This window comes from Rhineura floridana, chromosome 3 (genome assembly GCF_030035675.1).
Source record: "Rhineura floridana isolate rRhiFlo1 chromosome 3, rRhiFlo1.hap2, whole genome shotgun sequence".
NCBI classification, from domain to species: domain Eukaryota; kingdom Metazoa; phylum Chordata; class Lepidosauria; order Squamata; family Rhineuridae; genus Rhineura; species Rhineura floridana.
In genome coordinates, this window is record NC_084482.1 from 1980457 (window position 1) to 2001275 (window position 20819).

Sequence of the window (20819 nt, forward strand, 5' to 3'; positions counted from 1 at the left end):
TCAAATCACAGATTGCATGTCTCCACTGACTGAACTGTAAAAATCATGCACTGCTTTCCAGCACTGTCATGATGCAAAAATAAAAATCCAAGACAATGGCTTTTATTTTATCTTCAATGATTTTTCTGTTTTATGAAATTGACTATTCTTATTATGCTAAGCTGCCCAGAAACTGTGTTTCTGGCAGCATTTATCCAACCTATGTTGTTCCACTCGCCCAACACAAACTCCGGCTCTACTCTTCTTCCCTGCAGTCCCGCCCTTCTCAAAATCTCCTTGACGCTTGGGAGCCCTTCCAGAGTAGATTTGTGGGATATGTAGGGAATGGAAGAGGCAATCCTGTTGCACAAGTGGAACTCTGCTTGCACAGTGTTGGATACAACCTCAAGGGCTGTGGATCTGTACACACTTACCAGGGAGAAAGCCCCATTAAGTTCAATGGGCAGGCTTCTGAGTAGACATGCATAAGATTGCACTGCATGACTACACTCCTGTATACTCTTATCCAGGAGCAAGTCTTATTAAGCACAGTGGGGCTTATTGTTGTTATGTGCCTCCAAGTCGACTACGACTTATGGCGACGCTATGAATCAGCGACCTCCAGGAGCAGTGGGGCTTACTTTTGAGTAATACCCTGCCCTTGGATCCTTTGTCTGATGAAGGGCAGGATAAAAACGACATATATATATATCGTACAAAACGGCACTGAAAGGCCGCAGTCCTCTACCTAATTATCCGGGGGGTAAGAAGACCCACTCAGCACAACGGGAGCACCTTCACACTAAGCATGCAACATTGTACAGTAAAAGTGCGGCTGGAGCTCCCATTGGCCGCCTTCCTGGGCAGGAAAGGGGTGGGGCGGGGAGCCAACCCAACCTTCCTTTTGGGGCTGGGGAACCTGTGGCCGTCCGGATGGCCTTTGACGCCAACTCCCATAAGCCAATGCCCAGGGATGATGGGAGTTCCGGGACAGCGACAGCCCTGCTCCAAAGCGTCGTTCAAACAAACACAGATTCTCTGCCCTTCAAAGCAGCGCCTGGAAACGTAGCGAATGCTGATCTCTCCTCCACGCGCGTTCACCGCACACTGGAAGTTACGGTGTCGCCTCTCCGTGTGTGTCTCTTCCTTTCGCGCAACTTCTCCCGCCCCGCCTCCCGGTCTTTCTTCGCGTTAGATCCGCCCTCCTTAACTCCTCCTGACTCAGCTGAACCCGCCCGCCCCGTGGTGCGCCTTCCTTGGCCAATCCAGCCCTGCCTTGATGAGTTTACTCGCGCTTGGCTGGCCGGAGGACTCTTATTCTGAAAGCGAGGCGGCTGGGTCTTTCTCTTGCTTAGTCATGGTGACTTACACTCCGCCGCCGCCTCCTCCCTCCGCTCTCTCCCTCCCTCCGCTCTCTGCTTTCCCCACCCGCAGTGGCGGCGGCGGCGGCGGCGGCAGTAGTGGCTGCTGTCTGCGCTATGGAGGAACGGAGGAGGAGGAGCGCTCAGTTGGACGGTGGAGGACGGCGAGGAGGCGGCGGAGGAAGAAGGCGAGGACAGCCATGGAGAAGTGAGTAGCAGTCACTACCCTTGTGCTCTGCCCGCTGCATTCGGTACATGCACAGAGGGCGGTTTGGATATTCGTATCTTATTGTTTCTTACGCCCTCCCTGCCTGCCTGCAGAATGGAGCGTGTGGACCCGCGCCCACGAGCGGGAGAGTGCTGCCGGGCTCGTGCCCTGCTTGTGGGCTTCCCGAAGGAGTTAGCAATATGCTGGGCTAGATAGGCCTCTGGTCTGATGCAGCAGAGCTCTTCTTTCGTTCTTCTCTGAGGAACCCCCCCCCGAACTGACCTAGCAGAGCCGTCCCGATGCAATTCGAAGTGAGAGGGGGCGCTCTCAGACCCTGGAGTAGGGAAGCGCACAGGCCTGGGGTAGCGGGACTTGGCATTCCTGGAATGGATTCTGTTTTGCTCTTACATCTGAGCTGGGAGGACGCCTCCTCGCCGGAGTGTGTGCCTTTGTTATGGAGCGAGTAGGGTAGCGTGAGAGAGCTGTTGGCTTAGAGGAGGCACCTTTGTGATTGTAAGCGCGCGCGAGGGAGGTCAGATAGTGGGTATACCATTGTTGACGATGTCCCAGAATAAGGCATATGGAGGGCGGGGGAAGGGGGTGAGCGAGTTGGAATGGCTTGTGGGGTTGGGCACAGCTCACTGCAGAAGCAACTTCTAGTGGGCCATTTGGAATAATAATATTTTGAAGGGTGTCAACAAAGCAGCATGTGGTGGGAATGGCCTGGGATCCCTTGTGACGTCACCAAGTGTGTTTGGTGTGCACAATCTAAGAGGTGCATTCTCAGCAGCATTGCAAGGATCCCAGGGCGTGTGTCTTGGATCATACAGCTTGGCTAAATGCCCTAAGGAAATCTTGGGAATCTCTGTCTTTCTTCCCCCCTCCCCCAATTATTGTTGAATTCTAGCTCCCTTGCCCCAAACAGTATGGCCGGTGTCAGAGATGATAGGGGCTAGTAGTCCAACAAAGTTTGGAGGGCCACAGGCTCCATGTGCCTTTCTAAGAATACATTTAGGAAATCTGGTTATGCTAGCTTAAGTTTTCCCTGCTGAGTATATTTGTGGCATGTTGAAGAAACTGCTGAATTTGTACATAGTAAATTGAGCACTTCACATTCTGTGGTGGAAGAATGGTGGCAGGCCCTTGCCAACCACAGTGATATCAACACACACGCATTCCTTCAGCTACTTTTATACTCATATGGAGTCCCCCTCCCTGCAGTTACCCACTGAGGCTTGAAAGGAAAATGCATGTTTACTTGGGCTGTCAATGGATTTTAAAAGAATTTTTTGTTAACTGAGTGGTTGCCTTTATTGGACTAAGATGCTCTCTCTCTCTCTCTCTCTCTCTCTCTCTCTCTCTCTCTCTCTCACTCACTCACTCACTCACTCACTTGTAAGCCCCCTTCAGTGTGTAGAAAAGCTGCCTACAAGAGATAAAGAACCATTTAGAATTGGAGTGGGGAACTTGTAGCCTGCCAGATGTTGCTGGATTACAACTCCCATAATCTTACTATTGGCTGTGCTAGCTGGGGCTGATGGGAGATGGAGTTCAGCCGAATCCACAGGGCCATAGGCTCCATATCCCTGGCTGCGAACAACAATTAAATCCTAAAAGAAATAAACCAAACAATAGAACATATTTATTTATTTATTTATTACATTTATCTACCACCCCATAGCCGAAGCTCTCTGGGCGATATTGGTATCCACTGACTTCCAAGTTGCCCAGCCTTTAACCTTACTAGGCATAAGCCATTTGGAATAGTCTTGTAGCCTTTCCTAACAGCAACCAAAAAGCTGAAACCTTGTACCTCTGGAGAAAAATAATTCCACAGCTAACTTGTATATAGCCAAAGCCTCCATATTGTTGCATTTGTAAGATATAGAAGGCAATATTATTTTACTAAATAAACAAGAGAAACCACTCCTCGGGAGCAAAGATCATCCGTTATAGTTTCATTTTCATTCCTGATGGCAACAGTATGTTAGAACCTCAAAAAATATACCTATGATTTAACTCATAGCCTTACTATTTTTCAAATTGGCCCTGCTCAAGTAAAGCTTTACAGTGCAATAATAACCATGTCTACTCAGAAGTAACTGTGTTGAATTCAGGTGGGCTTACTCCCAGGTAAGTGGGGCTAGGATTGCAGCATTAGTTGATTATCTGCCTACCAAAGTTTGTAACTGATGTTTACACGTTATTGCTTTTTCATTCACATTTCTAACAAAATAGACAGTGTTGTCTCAACATAACTAAAAACAATCCTGGTGCCTTTAGCACAATGTGCTATCATCTCCTTTGAAATAAATTATGCATTCTAACGGAGATATGACCAACTGTCATTGTGGAGTGGAAATTAAATGTGAGAAAATCTGAAAAAGCAGCAAATTACCATGTGGGCAAGACTCTTGACCAATAAATCCAACCAGACTGATCTAGGCAAAAGCAACCCATTCTATCCAAACTAGTCATTATATGAACCTTGTAACATTAGGAGTTTGGTGCTTGAGTTTGCCTATTTCCCTCTTCCCTCCCTTTTTCCTTTTGTGTTATGTCCTTCTCAAAATTGTAAACCTGAGAGCAGGAACTGTGATATTTTTATAATTTATAAGCCACCCTGGGAGCTCTTCTGTCTAAAGAGTGGGGTAGAAGTGCCTTGCATGCATGAATTAATAATAAATAGGCTGGCAGCATAGAGTCCGGATAATTATAAGAATTCCTCAATCTCCCTTGCTACATTTGAGCATATTTATTATAAATGTCAGTTTCTTGTGTATACCTATCTGGTCATTTGGATGGCTTATACTGACCTACATGTTCAAATTAAGATGGTTATTGTATCCTTAATATATGCTAAGGGTTTTTTTCCTTTCACTGTTTTTCTTTTTCCTTCTTTGTTAAATTAGTATTTTAAAAAATGAATTCCTTAATGTACACAGGTGCTTTTAGGTCTTTCTAACAATGATGGATGGATATGGTGGGGCAGAAGTTTCCAAGCATCCTTATACACAGTCCTGACTTCGGCCTATCAAGGGTTCCAGGTGCATAGGCCCCACGCCTCAATCTCTCTGCAAGCACTGATGCTACCTTAGGTGGGACATGGACAACTCTAGGATGAAGGCCTTCCTTCTTCTGTCTGCATCATCTGGGATTACAACACGTAGCAGCAACAGGCATTTGTGTGGAAGAGGTGGTTCACAAGCTTTCCTAATATGTGTTTAAACTCTAGGCCTCTTCCTGCTGAACTGGCACACAGTTCTCTCCTAAGCAAGCTGGCCAAGCTCAGTTTGGGAGTATTTGTTTTCTGATGACAGGCTGGCTGCACAAACCATAGAGCAAGTGGCAGAGGATCTCTCCGCACAAGAGACCAGAACAGGCTGCTTTATGGAGTGTTGAATCTGTCAAATGCTGGGCCAGTAAATAAATAAATAAAGGAGGCTTTCCGTACCTGTAGTGGAAGATGCGGTCTGCTCTTCTGAGAGTTGTGCTCCTTGATTTGAGGAGTAGAGGCTTTCAGTTTTACAGCATGGCTGTAAAGAATTTCCATTTATTTTATTGGATTTCTCAGCAAATAAGTTTGTCCAGAACTTTTAGGGTTCCTGCAATATGGACCTGCAACTTCTGAATTCTTCGTGAAAGGCAGTGCTAAATTCTAGAATGCAAAGGTGGATGGAAGGAATATGTTTTTCCATTTAAGGAGGGGGGTATCTATTATTTCTTTCATTATTATTATTATTATTATTATTATTATTAAAATGTATCTGTGTCTATGGTATGGTGTGTTGGGGAGCAAAAGCAGCGGGCAGCATTTTAAAATGCAATGAATAAGATACAATAGATCAGTTGTCAGTCAAAAACAATAGTTTAGACAAAATTTAGAATTGTAATCCTGAATATTTTGGGGGGCTTAATTCATTAATGCTTAATGTGCTATCACAATGCGAGGTACAAGCTTTAAGCACACACTTGATATTATTTAACAATATATACATATCCTTTTCTGATCCAAATTCAGGACCAGAAAATAATTGGGAAGTGCATGTTAAGCTTAAAACCTTAAGGCAGAGATGGAAAAACTGGTCTCCAGATATTGTGGCTGGACTACAACTCCCATAATCCCTGGCCATTGGCCATCCTTGCTGGGGCTGGTGGGAGTTGAGTCCAACAATAACTCAAGACGACCACCAGTTCCTGAACCCTGATGGAAGGTCTCTGCTAGCTAAGTACAATGCTCACACCGAGACATTTTGTAATATTTTCTCAGTTCTGTGAAGGCCTGTCACCTAGGGTAGTAGGTTCCCTTACTCTTGTACAGGTCTTGTTTAAGTGAGACTTTCACAGAGGAACATCCCAGTAGATTGTATTCTGCATGACAGACCTATCTACCTCCCACTCGGCTACCTTAATGGTATCCTTTGCTTCATAACATGACTGCTTCTGCTATTGTGCTGCGTACATAGCAGAAGTGTTGCTCTCTGATCATCTGCTCCTTCTAGAGCAAATCCTTGTTTATGTGCATTAAATTGTGTGAGGGCAAGGGTGGTGAACTGCCAGCCTGTGGGCCTAAGCAGTTTTGTACGTCCGTTTGCTACGCAACCCTTCCTTATGCATGGGAATGTTACTGCAGCCGCCTCCACCTTCCTCCACAATGATGGGGGATGCAAACTGCTCCCTCCCCACATATCAGATCAATCACTTGTTGAATGTGGTGGGAGACAGTTGTCCATCCCCATTGTGGCACTGGGCTGAGCAGAGAGCCTCTCCACTCAGCCCAGTGCCTTGATAGAGATGCAGATGAGCAAGGAGGGGGTGATTTTCCTCCTTATCTTAGTGCTGAGCAGGACAGCCAGCCCAGTGCCACAGGGGGTTGAACAGGTTCACCATCTTTCCCTAACACCTCACCTACATAGTTGGCAGCTGAGAGCTGAACTTGCTCAACAACCCTCTGAAGTGTGAGCATCCTGCAGCCACTGTATGTCTGGGGATTCAGCAGGTTTCTTATCTCAAATTATTCCAGATTAGTTTATCAATTAATATGTGCAATGGTTGCATGTCAATTAATTCTTTTCAGTATGTTAGTGCTTTTTAAAATTAGTTCATGTCAATCAGTCCCCTAAAATCCTGAAAATAGTGTCTGTATATGGAACTGGGGAAGATTTTTACATGCTTAAAATTTTCAAATCAGAAACATATTTAAATTGTAAGAGCGGGCAGCTGCTTCTCTTGAAAGTGAATCTTTATGACCAAAATGTTAATTTGATAGTAAGAACTTTCTGTGGATTTTCCTACCTTCTTTGGACCTGTTTTTAATCTTTCATGCACCCTTCCTAAGCTTTTTGTATCCCTATGGGGGACAAGGTGCCCTATGACAGACTGTACTAGATGGCACACTAGGAGCAGATAAGTGTGTGACTCCAGAAGTCCCTTCGTAGGTGTGCTTCAAGAAGAGAATAACTTGGCAAAATACCTAACTTTGCCCCATGTTGCACAACCCTTTATTTGTGTTAAGTTGGGACAGAGAGTGCCACTGATCCCTGCAGGTCTGACTAATGAAGGTCAAGTGAGCCTTCCTTTCCCAGCTTAAGAGAGCCTGTTGATAACCTGGAGTGCTTCTGGCCAGTATGAGATGGGGGCCGCTGAGGAATAATTTACTGCCAATGAATCAGCATTGTGTCTGTGGAGGAACTGGGACAGCTGAGGAGCTCATTTCCCAGGAACCTCCAAAGCAAAAACAACCACATTTGCTCAGTGACATTTTGCATCCATGGTAGGGGACCCTGCCCCTTGGGTGTGCCATTAGGAGAGCAGGAAAGAGTTACACTCCCGCATTTGTGATCTGGTGGAGCCACATGGCCATCATCCCATGTGTTGTTCTGGTTGTCCCTTTCCCATAAAGATTTATTTGGCACCTCTCTCCCGGTGCCTAATTATTATTTTTCCTTACCTGAATTTGTGAGAGTCTTTATAGGAGCCCTCTAGAGAAATACATTAAAATTTTAAATTCCTGGGCATCCACATCAAATGCTGTGGGATTTGTCTCTATTTCCCTGACTGCTTTCATAGTCACGTGTACCTTGTAGGAAGCACTTCTGTGTCGGAAAAAGGGACAATAGACTAGAGTTGGGATGGGGGAGGCGCTGGAGATATTAATCAGGCCTCTGGCACAGCCCCTCATCTCAGGGACTTTCCCTTCATTATTACATATCTCAACCCCTTCTGAGCTGAGGCACAGGCAAAAGTCTCTTTAGATGCCTCTTCATTTCTCCCATTTAGTAAGAAAAACAACAGAAGGTCAGGGCAACTACGCCCCTTTGGAACATGTTCAATCAAAATTCATTAGGAGCATTTTAGGCCTACCCAGTTGCGTACCAAATGTTGCATTACGCCGAGAGGCTGACACTTTGCTGGTTGAGACCAGGGCGTGGGCTTATAGGATAAATTTGTGGCTTAAGTTAACCTTTGCCCCCCTGGGTCTTGCCCCATTAATTCTTATCGATTCTTATCAATCTCGATGGAAACATAGGGTGACCTCTAAGTTGTTCTCCTTAGGCTTCTCACAGACAGTAATACTACAACTGGGATATCTCAAAGCCAAATAAATTATTTCACAACGTATTAGGGACATAGAACTCCAGCATAACAGGAGTCAGTTGTCAGCATTTCCCTATATTTGGCCCAGTGCAAAGGTGTCTGTACCTGCGACTTACCTAACTACTACATCCCTAAATCTGGAATTAAGCACAGAACCTACTTCCTAGTTGTCTACCTCTGCACCAATATTGTTTCTTCATCTCATAAAGCAAATGTACTTATTTTGAATAATTGTAGAAAGAGGTTTGTGGATGCTGTTAATGCAGGGAGTGATGTGGGAGTACTGGTTGTTCAGATGTAGTAGTTCCCTCTGAATATGAGCCCTAGGGGATCAAGTCAGAGGTCCATCTGGTCCCACATCCTGTTCTCACAGTGACCGACCACAAGCAGGACCTGAGTGCAGCTGCGCTCTCCCCACTTGACAGCGGGGGTGGAACATAGCCATCATGACGAGCAGCCATGGATACCCTCATCTGCCATGAATTTGTCTAATCTTTTAAAGCCATCCAAGCTCTTGCCCATCACCACGTCCTGTGGAAAGGAATTCCATAGTTGCCATGTGGTGTGTGAGGTAGTAGCTTCCTTTTGCCGTCTTGAATGTCTTGCCATTCATTCAGCTTCACTTTCTCCAAACTAGGGATAGAAGAATCTATCAGTTTTTCATTTTTATGATCTTAAATTCAGTTCTCCACATTTCTGCAGCAATTTGCAAACTTTTTTTTAAAAAAAATCCTTGTGAAAATTCTTCAGTTCAGTGCAAACTTCTAATAAATACATTTTTGTATGCAGTTTTGACTAATGTACACATTTTTTGCAAGCAAGTTATCCTAATATAATGCATTTTAATGTTATTTTCACAAATATATGCATTTTTATACACACTTCCTCTTAATATGTACATTTTTTATAAACACTGGTTGATTGGAGAACCACATCGCACAATTTGGATAAGTGTGGATTTTGAAAAATGGCTGTTTTTCGAATCTCATACTGTTTCAGAAAGTGTGAATTTGATAAACTCGGCTTTAAATGTGAAATGATTCGAATTTCTTGCCCAGCCCTACGCCACACCATGCATAATTTCATACACCTCAATCATCCCCCGCTTCTACTCACTTTTTTTCCTAAACTAAGAAACCCCAAATGTTCTTCCTGTAGGGAAGTTAGTCCAGCCACCTGATGGTTTTGGTTGCTCTTTACTAAACCCAAGAGGCTGAGGAAGGAGTAGATGAAAATCGGAAGGTGAGACTGTTTCCCATGGTTTACACCTAACCAGACCACTTGCTTTTCTGTTCCTTGTGCAGGTGTAGAGTCTTTGCTGTGTGTTGGAGCTCTGTAGGAAGCTCCCCAGCTTAGCCGGTTGTGCCGCCCTCACCTTTTCCTTCATTCCTTCATGCGATGAGCGTGTGGCTGCTTCTGTGATGTACTCCCCAGAGTGCAAGGCGGAGGTGACTCCCTCGCACAACGGCAATCATACTTTCAGCTACACGCTGGAGGATCACACCAAGCAAGCCTTCAGCATCATGAATCAGCTGCGCCTGAGCCAGCAGCTTTGCGATGTCACCTTGCGAGTCAAATACAAGAACATTCCCCCAGCTGACTTCCAGGCCCACAAAGTGGTGCTGGCCTCCTCTAGCCCTGTCTTCAAGGCCATGTTCACGATGGGACTCCGGGAGCAGGGCATGGAGATTGTGCCCATTGAGGGCATCCACCCCAAAGTGATGGAGCGGCTCATCGAGTTTGCCTATACGGCCTCCATCTCAGTGGGTGAGAAGTGTGTGTTGCAAGTCATGAATGGGGCAGTCATGTACCAGATTGACAGTGTGGTCAAAGCCTGCTGTGCCTTCCTGGTCCAGCAGTTGGACCCCAGCAATGCCATCGGCATTGCCAACTTTGCAGAGCAGATTGGTTGTACTGAACTGCACCAGCGTGCGCGGGAGTACATCTACATGCATTTTGGAGAGGTGAGTACCTGTGCCGGGGGGGGGGGGGCTTGGAGGGCAGCCTCATCAGTGGCAGGGTAGAATGTGCCAGGTGTTGGGGAAAGTCTAGGTGTTCTAGGGTGCTGTTACTGCTGCATCAGGAAGAGTGTGAATTCTACCTACGTGTGCTTTTGACTATCTTCCATCTTTTAGTCTGCTGCTGCTCTTCATAGGAAGATAGGAAGCTGCCTGATACGGAATCAGACCATTGGTCCATCTAGCTCAGTATTGTCTGCACTGACTGACTCCACAGCTCTCCAGGGTTTCAGGCAGAGGCCTTTCCCAGCCCTACTTCGAGATGCTGAGGATTGAACCTAGAACCTTTTGCATGCAAGGCAGATGCTGTGCTGTTGAGCTACGTGTTGATGGAGGACCCCCTCCCCCTGAAATTCACCAGGCAGTGCCCACACACCATCATCTTGTGCCTGTACAACCGTCAGCACGAGAAGCTTACTACTACTTCTTTTTTACCGACTTTGAGACTCGTGCAACATTGAATTCTGTAGCTAGCATTGCATTTTACCTGTTTTCTAAAGTTGCATGGAAACATGAAGCTTTACATGTTCTTGCCTGTGACAATAGTGTCTGGTAACTGAGAGGCCACAGCCTGGCTCAGTGGAGCAGAATACAAAGGGACGGAAGGAGAAATATACTGTATATGTAGCTTGAGAGCACTCAGTGGCGACACGAACATCCCTCTTCCACCCTTAAAGCCTGGGGCATGCGTGCAAGCCGTTTCTTAAATGTCACCTTGACACCACTGGTTAAGAATTTGGTGCCATGGCCTCAGGTCAGTGCTGGTCACACAGCCTTTATTTGTAAACCAGTTTTCTGCTCTAAAATGTGGCTCTTTTTTTAAAAATAACAAGGACCAGTGAGATTCTAAGAGGAGAGATGTTGACATAGAAGGGAAGGATGGGGTAGGACACACTTTCCATGCTGGGAAGACTGACATTTTGTGTAGATAAAACCATAGCCCTTTTCTGGCATTTCTCTGAACTTGTGATTGTTAAAAGTGTACAGAGGGGCAGGGGAACCTAGAGAGCTGCTTTCTACCAAGTTTGACCATTTGTCCATTTAGCTCAGTATTGTCTACAATGACTGGCAGCTGCTTTCCAGGATTTCAGGTAGGGGACCTTCCCAGCCCTAGCTGGAGATGCTGGGAATTGAACCTGGGAAATTCTGTGTCTGCCAAGCAGATGCTCTACCACTGAACTATAGCCTTTGTGCTAGGAGCACACTGCAGCTCTCCCCTCCGTGTTCCTGAGTACACTGGCTCCTCTCAGGCTAAGTGATAAGTGTAAAGGCCCAAAGGGGCTTCCATGTGCATTCCACTAAATGTATTTAGAAGGCTCTAAAGGATCTGGAATGCTGGATTCCCAATTTTGCAGAAACATCTATGCATGTTCAGTAGAAAATGCTTAGAAGCCCCTTTCAGACCTTTGCATTCAAAATGTGAAGGTTTGAGAGCAGTCCCCACCCCTCTACATAACTGTAACCCCCACAAGTTCAGGCAAATACCTGAAGAAGGCTCATGAGGGCTAGAAACCACTGGTGTTTGTGCTATTAGGGTGGTGCTCTCGTTCCATGATCTGCAGCATTGTCAGGTCCTGCAACCTGACCTGCTGCAGATCATGGAGAAGGAGGCCCCAGGCAGCCCCCAATACAGACAACACGGACTTTAATAAGCCTACACACACGCCATGCCTACCTTTCCTATCGGTGTGAATGCTGTGTGTGCATGCATGCCTGCCATCGCCCACGATGGCAGCACGGGCTTCCCTTAGGGCTGATGCCCCTGCCGCTATCTTGGTTGATGGCAACCACGCACGCTACACACGCACATCATTCACACATCACAAGGAGTGGGTGGGGCAAGCAGGCAGGCTTGTTATTCCCAGGTCGCCTGCCCTGTAGCCACAGTAGATGAAACATCTCTGTGCTTAGGATAACCAAAAAGTCTATTAATAAACCTGGCCAACTGTCTAGATATAAAAAGACATTTATACTTCCATTTCCCATGTGTTTCCACTGAGGCCTTATTTGAGGAGGTAGAAACCTTTGAAAAGAACAGCAACGGCAGTCATAATCAATGGTACCCTCTTAAGCCCAAGGAGCTTTGCCCGACACCTCTGTGTGTATTTTTAAAATTCTGCTTCTGGTTCTTCTGGTGCACAGTCACTGACAAATGCCCATTGTCCCTGCTTTTGGGGTGAACCCTCCCCAAAAGAGGCCTCACAGGAAAGGTGTAGTTCCAAAAAACAACCGTCTAGGGAGCTTTGTAAAAGAATTATCCCCTTTTTGCACACAGGCCCTTGCTCATCTCAGAGCCTTAACTTTCTCATTTCCACCACCCAAACTCTTTTACGGGGAGTGGGGATGTGCTCTAGACTTAGTCTTCTCCTGTCCTGCGCCACTCCTTGCATTCCCAATGTAGCCCCATAAGCCACTTAACTCCCCCTTTGTTTTCATGCCCAGGTCTGTATGACTAGCTCTAGCAAATGTGCCAAATTCCTCCTAGAGATGTGTGTTGTCGTGATCACGGTCTCCCCCTTTGTAGGTGTCTAAGCTGGATGAGTTCTTCAACCTCTCTCATTGCCAGCTGGTGACGCTGATCAGCCGGGATGAGCTAAATGTGCGTTGTGAGTCAGAAGTCTTCCACGCCTGCATCAACTGGGTGAAGTACGACTGTGAGAGCAGGCGACTCTATGTCCAGGCCCTGCTCAAGGCTGTGCGCTGTCACTCGCTCACCCCACACTTCCTCCAGATGCAACTGCAAAAGTGTGAGATCCTTAAATCAGACTCACGCTGCAAGGACTACCTGGCCAAGATCTTCCAGGACCTCACCCTGCACAAGCCCACCAAGGACATGCCTTGCCGTGCACCCAAAGTAGGCCAGCTTATCTACACAGCAGGTGGCTACTACCGTCAGTCTCTCAGCTACTTGGAGGCCTACAATCCTTGCGATGGCTCCTGGATCCGGCTGGCTGACCTGGAGGTGCCCCGCAGTGGTCTGGCCAGCTGCGTGGTGAGTGGGCTGCTTTATGCAGTGGGTGGGAGGAACAACTCCCGTGATGGCAACATGGATTCCAACGCCATTGACTGCTATAACCCCATGACCAACCAATGGTCTCCCTGCACTCCTATGAGCGTGGCACGTAACCGGATTGGTGTGGGGGTGATTGATGGCATGATCTACGCAGTGGGCGGCTCTTTCGGGAGCACTCATCACAACAGCGTGGAGAGGTAAGAAATGGGTGGGTAACAGACCTCATAGGAGCCCATTGTTCCAGAGATGGAACACAGCCTAGGTTACCTGGCTTCTGCCAACATACTCCATCTTTGGCTGTGGACCATAGGGCAACATTCACAAGTGCCAAATGATCAAGTGAAGCCCAAGATTCCTAGCCATTACAAGATATTGGAGTTATGGTTTGGTTTTCTAAAAGGCCAAGCACGTATTAGGTTCGTTCACCTGTTTCCCTTTTGGCACCATAGGATAAAAAAAAGAAAAGAAGGGTACCTACTTGGTTAACTTTTTTTCAACTGTTTTCTTTGGTTTAAGAATGTGCAAGTGCCTTCAGACTATACGGAACTCTTTTATCAGATGGGATGGAAAGGTAACATGGGACTGATTCTAATGTGAACCAGCACCTGTGCTACAGTCCTCCTGGGTTGTACCTCAGGGCTGCAGGTGTAGGGACTGCATCTTTGGATAGAGGCTGGACAGCTATCTGCGGGAGATGCTCTAGCTGTGGATTTCCTGCTGTGAGCAGGGGGCTGGACTCGATGGCCTACAAGGCCCCTTCCAACTCTAGGATTCTATTCTATGTTTGCACATGAAAAATAGCATGGCCAGAATGTTACCAGTTGAACCCAGAAAGAAAGCCCATGCCCAAATTGTCTTGCTTATTTCTATCTCTTAAAACTGGTCAGATCCGAAAGCGTCCAACCCTTCTCAGGCCACGTTAAACAGGGGTGGAGCCAGCATATGATGTCAGGCACAGGAAACAAAGGCAACACCTTTGCAGCTACATAGGAACAATTGGGAGGGGGGTACTCCTGCCTGTTCCTTAGCAGCTTGGCTTCACTTTTGGCATTGTTTGAATTAGGCACTTTTCTCTGTTGTGCTGCTTTTAAAAGGGAACAGATATACTTGGGAACAACCATTGGCTGGAGGAGGGATGGGGGTGGGGATCCCTGAGGGAAAGAAGAAGGCGCAGGCAAAGGGGAACCGAAATGGATGGAAAGTGGAGGGTGGGGAAAGCCCTCTGCAAGTAATCAATTAAGACTTCTGGCAAGAGCGATCTGCCGCTTCTCCAGCAGCCCGTGGGGGGGGGCAGGGACGGAGAGAGAGAATGGGATGTCGGAAAGACAGAGAGTAGCGGATGGTAGGGAGAAAGGGCCTAGCAGCTGATTTTGAGCCCCACCTCTATTGGCATGTGGCCCCCTACAGAGTAACCCAGAGGGAATGCAGACCTAGGCAGAAATAAGACTGGGTCTAGGGCAGGCATGGAAGCTCTCCAGATGCTGTTGGACTCAAACTCCCAGCAGCCCCAGCAAGCTTGGCTAGTGGTCTGTGATTATGGGAGTTGGAGCCCAACAACATCTGGAGAGCCAAAGATTCTCCATCCCTGGTCTAGGGTATCTGCATATCTCTGATTACACCATATGAGGCTGTGAGATCCACCCCTGCAGGAGTACTGGGAGAGCGTCAAGGGCCTCTGGGTTCTCAGGAAGCTGCTGTCCATGCCATTGACATGAGCAATCCAAGCTGCTGGCAAAAGAGAGCCGTGTTGCAACAGCAATGGGGATACCTGCATGTGCGTGTGCGCTCTCTCCTTCTGGCTTGCAAGTAAAGTGAGTAATGGGAGAAAACAGGATGTGGATTGGTTTTGGGACTACTGATAGAAACAGGTTGGCAGGTGCTCTGCCCTGACCTAGAGCCAGTGAGGAGGTGGAGAACAAAGGTTGCTTCCCAACCTGCTTCTCTCCATCTGAGGCTACAGGGAACTGGCATGAGAATGCTAGAGAGGAAATGGCCCCATTTTGATCATTCTGTTTCAGACAACATGGAGGTAGGAAAGTGGTAAACAGGCTACAGACTATTCCTCTCAAGTGAGTCGAAAGCAAAACACAGTTATTTTCTGTAGCTTCTGCTGCACTGTGCCATGCCTCACCTCCACCCCAGAGGACACTTGGACCACCTATGTTCGTTATCTGGGCCTAACTATAATCCTAATCATGACAACCTTGCTTTTTTAAAAAGGATCAGCTGAGAGAATGTGCTCTAAAACCCACGTTCCGTACGCAGGTGCTGCGTATACAGCCAGCTGTGACTAGAGCTTCGAAGGTAGACCCTAGTGACTTTGCAGCGGAAGAGGCAATGTTGGTTTCAGTGGAGTTTTCCAGATCCTGAAAATGTACAGAGACCTCTGGAAAAATGAGGTGGCAATGTTGTCTTAAGGCGCAAAGCAAAAAGGATGTAGGACAGGAATTAAATGAATCTGAAACTAGTGCCAGCAGAGGTCAGAATCTGAATTGAGAGGTTTCTCTCCTGAAACATAAATTTGCACTTCAGCGTGTTGCTTTGTGGCTCCTTTGCAACCAGGAGGGTTGCATTCTTCTTTTCAAATGGAAGTCACATACCTAGTACAGTTCTGACTCTTCTCAATCTTTCCTTGAGCTTGGAAAGATACAAAGGGGCTGTGCTCCTCTGCTGTTGGCTTGCTTGCTTGCAGGCGTGCTTTCATGACTGACTCTTTTGAGAAGAATAGGCTTCATGGCAGCAGTGCGTGTGCTCTTGTTTGAAGCTGAACTGGTCTAAACTAGTTTTGTGGAGGGGTCACTTTGAGGTAAGGCCAGGGTAATGGTGGGCCTGGACCTCATGCTCCAGCATGGACTGTCAGCAAATCCTGTCCTTGCAGTTGCCGCTCCCTCCCTCATGCCCCTCTTGCCTCTGGGATGAGGAGCCAGATTTGGCTCTCTCCTCCCTGCAGTTCCTTATCCCTATGCTAGTTTGACCCTCTTGTCTATGCACATGTATTGTTAATATGCCTCGTTTCCTTTCCTCTCCTTCCAGGTACGAGCCAGAGCGCGATGAGTGGCAATTAGTCGCTCCCATGCTCACGCGTCGGATTGGTGTCGGGGTGGCTGTTCTGAATCGTCTCTTGTATGCAGTGGGTGGCTACGATGGTACCTGTCGCCATAACTCAGCGGAGTGCTACTACCCTGAGCGGGACGAATGGGAGATGATTGCCCCTATGAAAACCATCCGGAGTGGAGCAGGTGAGTGAAGTGATGGCAAGTGAGTGCTTTCCTGTGACCAAGAACTCCCTGTGGCTGCCTTTTTCTACTGGTTGTGCAGAGGTTAGAGTGCATCTAGCTGTTTTCTCTTCTCTCCCCCTTCTGGTCCAGGCCGTGTATTGCCTGGGTGGAGGGATCAAATGTGGTTTCAGTCCATGTTCCCTGCTTGTTGCCAGGGAGGATGGTAGCGGAGGCACCCCTTGGCCATGATGAGGAAGAAGGCCTTTGTGTCAAGCTAGCAACAGAAAGAGAGCTTTCCAGCTCCTGTACTAGGTTGAGGTTGGTGAGCTAGAGCTGGGGTGGGAACCTGATGCCCTCTAGGTGTTGTTGGATTTTAGCTCCCATCAGCTCCAGCCAACAGGGCCAATGATCAGGGAGGATGGGAATTGTAGTCCAATAACATTTGGAAGGCAGCTGCAGCACAGATGAGAGCTGAATGTCTTGTCAATTGCATGGCGCTCCCCCATTTCTTTTGCTGATGGACAAGCCCCCGTGGGGCCAAGGCCTGTTCAGTGGTGATGCCACTTCCTCCTGATATTTCAATGAGTTCTCAATCTCCTTACTGCTGCTTACCATGCGAAAAAAGGTGGCACAAGAGCCCAGGAAAACAGTGTTGTGGCTTGGAGAACACTGCCCAGCCAATGAGGCCAAAGGACTTCACAGATCAGGCTTGAAATGAGACGTTGTGGAAACGCTTGTGGGGTTTCTGAACATGGTGCTCTGAGTGGTGGTTGTGGTCAGGCAAGTCTGTCTTAACTGCTATGTTCTCGTGCAGGGGTTTGTGCCCTTAATAACTGCATATATGCCATGGGGGGCTATGATGGCACAGAACAACTAAACAGCATGGAGCGCTACGATGTGGAGACAGGCACCTGGTTCTTTGTTGCACCCATGAAGCATCGGCGGAGTGCGCTTGGGGTCACAGTGCACCAAGGCAAGATCTACGTATTGGGTAAGCTTCTTTAGGGCGAATGGCAGGTGCCTCTGTATGCGCAGTCCAGAGTTAGCTGCTTTTTGCTCCCACCCCATAGCAAACCTATACTTTTAAAAGAGAATATGCTTACCAGTTTCACTTAATGAGGCTCATAGCCTACTGTTACGCATATGTACTTGGGAATATGTCTCAGCTGTTTCAGTGGCACTGACTAGTAAATTTGCACTCCTAATCTGCAGCAGCTCCTCCCCTTTTTATTCCAGTTCTGCCTCTGTTTCTGTTAGCCAATCCCTCTACCTACACAGATGTAAGAGCCACATGCCACATTCTTTCTTATCTTCACCATCCAGCCCAGCTCCCCCAAAGAATATTATATCCAAATGACAAAATATTGCAGCTATGAGCATTTATTTTTTTATAACCCAAGGGAAAACAAATTGTCTTAGAAAATGCTTATTCACACAATAGGATATAAAATCAAATACAGAAGGAAGATAAAGACTAAAATAGGATAGAAATAAAGTGTGGAAATTCTGACTGTGGACCAGTTCATAGTTGTGTATTCATCTGAATGCAATCAAATAAAGAGTTAGGGTGTGAATCTGATCCAGCCAGGCTTTTCTTGTGTTCTTGCATTTATTTAAAACATTTCTGTACTACCTTCCATAAAAATCTCAAGACTGTTTACAAGAATCAAAAAATTGTTAACATACAATACAGCAATGAATACAGCAGCAAGTATAGAATCAGGGCAAATCAGTTAGCTGGTATTAATGGCCAGCAAAGGCCTAGAAGAATAAACAAACTTTTAGCAGGGCCCCTTAAGCAATGCACTGTCAGTACCTGCCTTTTCTTACTTGGAGGCATTCAAGAGGCAGCTAGACCGCTATCTGTTGGGAATGCTTTGATTGGGATTCCTGCATTGAGCAGGGGGTTGGACTCGATGGCCTTATAGGCCCCTTCCAACTCTACTATTCTGATTCTATGTGTGTGAACCAGCTCTTAGCTGGAGATGGTAGATCGCTATTAAACCAATGCAAGATCATTAGTTACAGTAGTTTTTCTCCATTTATTGAAATAAATAACCTGTCCATTTGCAAGCAGGCTCTGTTCTCTTCTTTGAAAGCCAAGCGTGTGCTTTTCTCTCCCAACAGCAGGCATGCTAGATTTCAAACTTTCCTGGCTCACATTGCTGCTGCCTGGGAAATCATCCTGCTTTACAGAAGCTACATTGTACTTCATATACGCAGTAGTTTTAGCTCTATGCCACATAGGAAAAAGATTCATGGCTAATACAGTGGTCCCTGGTAGCCAAGGGGCTACCAGGTAGAGCAGCTACTCTCACAGTCCTCCTTGTTGTAGGCACGGAAACATCCTTTGCTGTTCCACCAGTGTTCCTTGTTAGGAGTTCGAAGGAAAATGGGCAGCTACACCATCTTTTGTGCAATAAAAAACCAAACCGAATAGAATTGTGATCAAAGACCCAAGTGTGAGCACTTCTGGCATATACACATTGCAGAGCAATGATCAGGGGTGTTCATATGACCCCCCCCCCCAAAAAATATGTTCATTGAATATGTGAGGGAGAGTCATATTATCAGAATGCTTAGCCTACGTGCTCATTACACAGGTGGTCAAGCATTAACAGTGATCCTTCTTTGGTGAGTTTAACCCTTGACAAATGCAGGATAGATGAATAAATAAAAACCTGGGCTTTCTTTGATCCTACCATTTTCTGCCTGGGTTGCTGGAGTCAGTGTTGTCAAGGAACTTGGGAAAAGCCCTTTCTGGAGGCACCAGGCTGGATTAGTCCTGCACTACACTGAAGAATAGGAGGCAGGTGATAATAGAGCATCAATGTGGGGTCATCTTGTTTCAATTCCTTCTTTAAAAATCTTAATAGTTAATCTCTGCATCCAATGAGCCGAAACCCTGGGGATATGTGTAACTTCACTTGTTCATGTTGTCACCTGTAGCTCTCTTGTGTTGAAGTAGGCGGCCTTTTTGGCATGTCATTATATACAGTACTATGTATGTTGCTGTTGCTATGACAACAGTGTTTTGCCTCTTGTTCTTGTACAGTAGAACTAAACACTTGAAGTTCCTTTACAGGACACTACATGGATACCCCTAAAGTGAAGTGGATTGATACTGGCAGTAGCCAGAGCCTTCCCACAGAGATGACTTACAAGGGAAATAGCCTTCATTCCTCTGCTCCCTGGCTGCTGAGACTTAGCGTAGCTGGCCTGCCCTGACTTTTGCCTATTGCAAGATGTGAGGAACCTTTTTTCTTTCACAGGCCATTGACCCACAGGAAATGGGGGGAGGAGTCAGTTGGAGAGATACAGATGCAATTAATTAGTTGTATTAAAGGTTCTGAATTTTATTATCAGTTCTGGAGTCCAGTAACCAGCCCCTTGATGTAGTCTCAGCCTCCAGGGTATTAATTACTGTTTCTCTCCTTCTGCAGGTGGTTATGATGGCCACACCTTCCTGGATAGTGTTGAATGTTATGATCCCACCACTGATACTTGGATTGAGGTGACCCACATGACATCAGGCCGTAGCGGGGTGGGTGTGGCCATCACCATGGAGCCCTGCCGCAAACAGGGTGATGAGAACTGCCATTGCTAAAGGCAACAAAGAGGGCACAGTGGTTCCCTTTGGGTGGAGGAGAGCAAACAAATTGGAGAAGATTCAGTATTAAGACATGCCTACTGCTAAATGCTGCCAGGATCAAGGAAAAGTGCCAAGGAGGGGTAAAAACTACAAAACTGAACTTAAACTACCCGTGAAAGGCACTGGCTCTGAAGAATGGCTCCTACTTTGAGGATAGCTGCTGATTTGTGATTGCCTGTACATGTTGGTCCTGCCTAATTCTGAACTTGGGGATTAACAAAGAAGGAATGACCCTATGAGAATTGCAGAAGGGGAGAGCTTGATGCTCGCTATGCACTTCAGATCTCTGGCAGTGTAGGAGTAGTTAAATAATGGGGGAGGGGAAGGTCTCTTTTGCATGGAAGGGTAGGGAGTATCTTGTACATAGAGCATTCCTGCCCATTTGAAATGTGTATTGTACAGACATTTTGACAGCAAATCCAAGTTTGGATTTTTGTAGAGTTCTCTGTCTACCCATTCCCACTGGCAAATTTTGACAAGCTGGTGCAAGAGGAGAAAGCTGGCCAGGCTGTTACGAGTTTGCTCTTGTGTGGCTGAACCTAGAATGACCTAAGATGAGTTCAGGTGTGCCCTGGCCTAAGCTGCTTTTTGTATTACCCTTCGAGAAGTGCTCAGCCAGGGTGCTTCCTGTTTTCTCTTACTGTCCTTGGTGAACCTCTCAGCAAGCCCACTTGATTGAAATGAACTAGTTTTTAAGTTACACTTCACACACAAATAAAACAATTTTTTGTGATTAGTATACTGAAGTTTCTTGCTGTGTTTATACTTCTGAC

The 20819-nt window shown here is 46.6% G+C and overlaps 1 protein-coding gene across 4 annotated transcripts; it reads left to right on the top strand.

Annotated features, from left to right (window-relative positions):
- The first annotated feature begins 1254 nt into the window (after positions 1 to 1254).
- On the top strand, positions 1255 to 20785 carry KEAP1 (kelch like ECH associated protein 1). 4 transcript variants are annotated; one of them, XM_061613778.1, is made up of 7 exons: positions 1255 to 1548; positions 4494 to 4744; positions 9450 to 10109; positions 12688 to 13373; positions 16210 to 16415; positions 17209 to 17385; positions 19838 to 20785. In XM_061613778.1, the coding sequence occupies exons 3-7, from the start codon at positions 9567 to 9569 to the stop codon at positions 19999 to 20001; spliced, it is 1776 nt and encodes a 591-aa protein (XP_061469762.1). In that variant the 5' UTR covers positions 1255 to 1548; positions 4494 to 4744; positions 9450 to 9566; the 3' UTR covers positions 20002 to 20785. The 4 variants fall into 4 exon arrangements, with proteins under 4 accessions (XP_061469762.1, XP_061469763.1, XP_061469761.1 ...); XM_061613779.1 differs by having other exon boundaries at positions 4494 to 4646; XM_061613777.1 differs by lacking the exon at positions 4494 to 4744.
- The last annotated feature ends 34 nt before the right edge of the window (positions 20786 to 20819 follow it).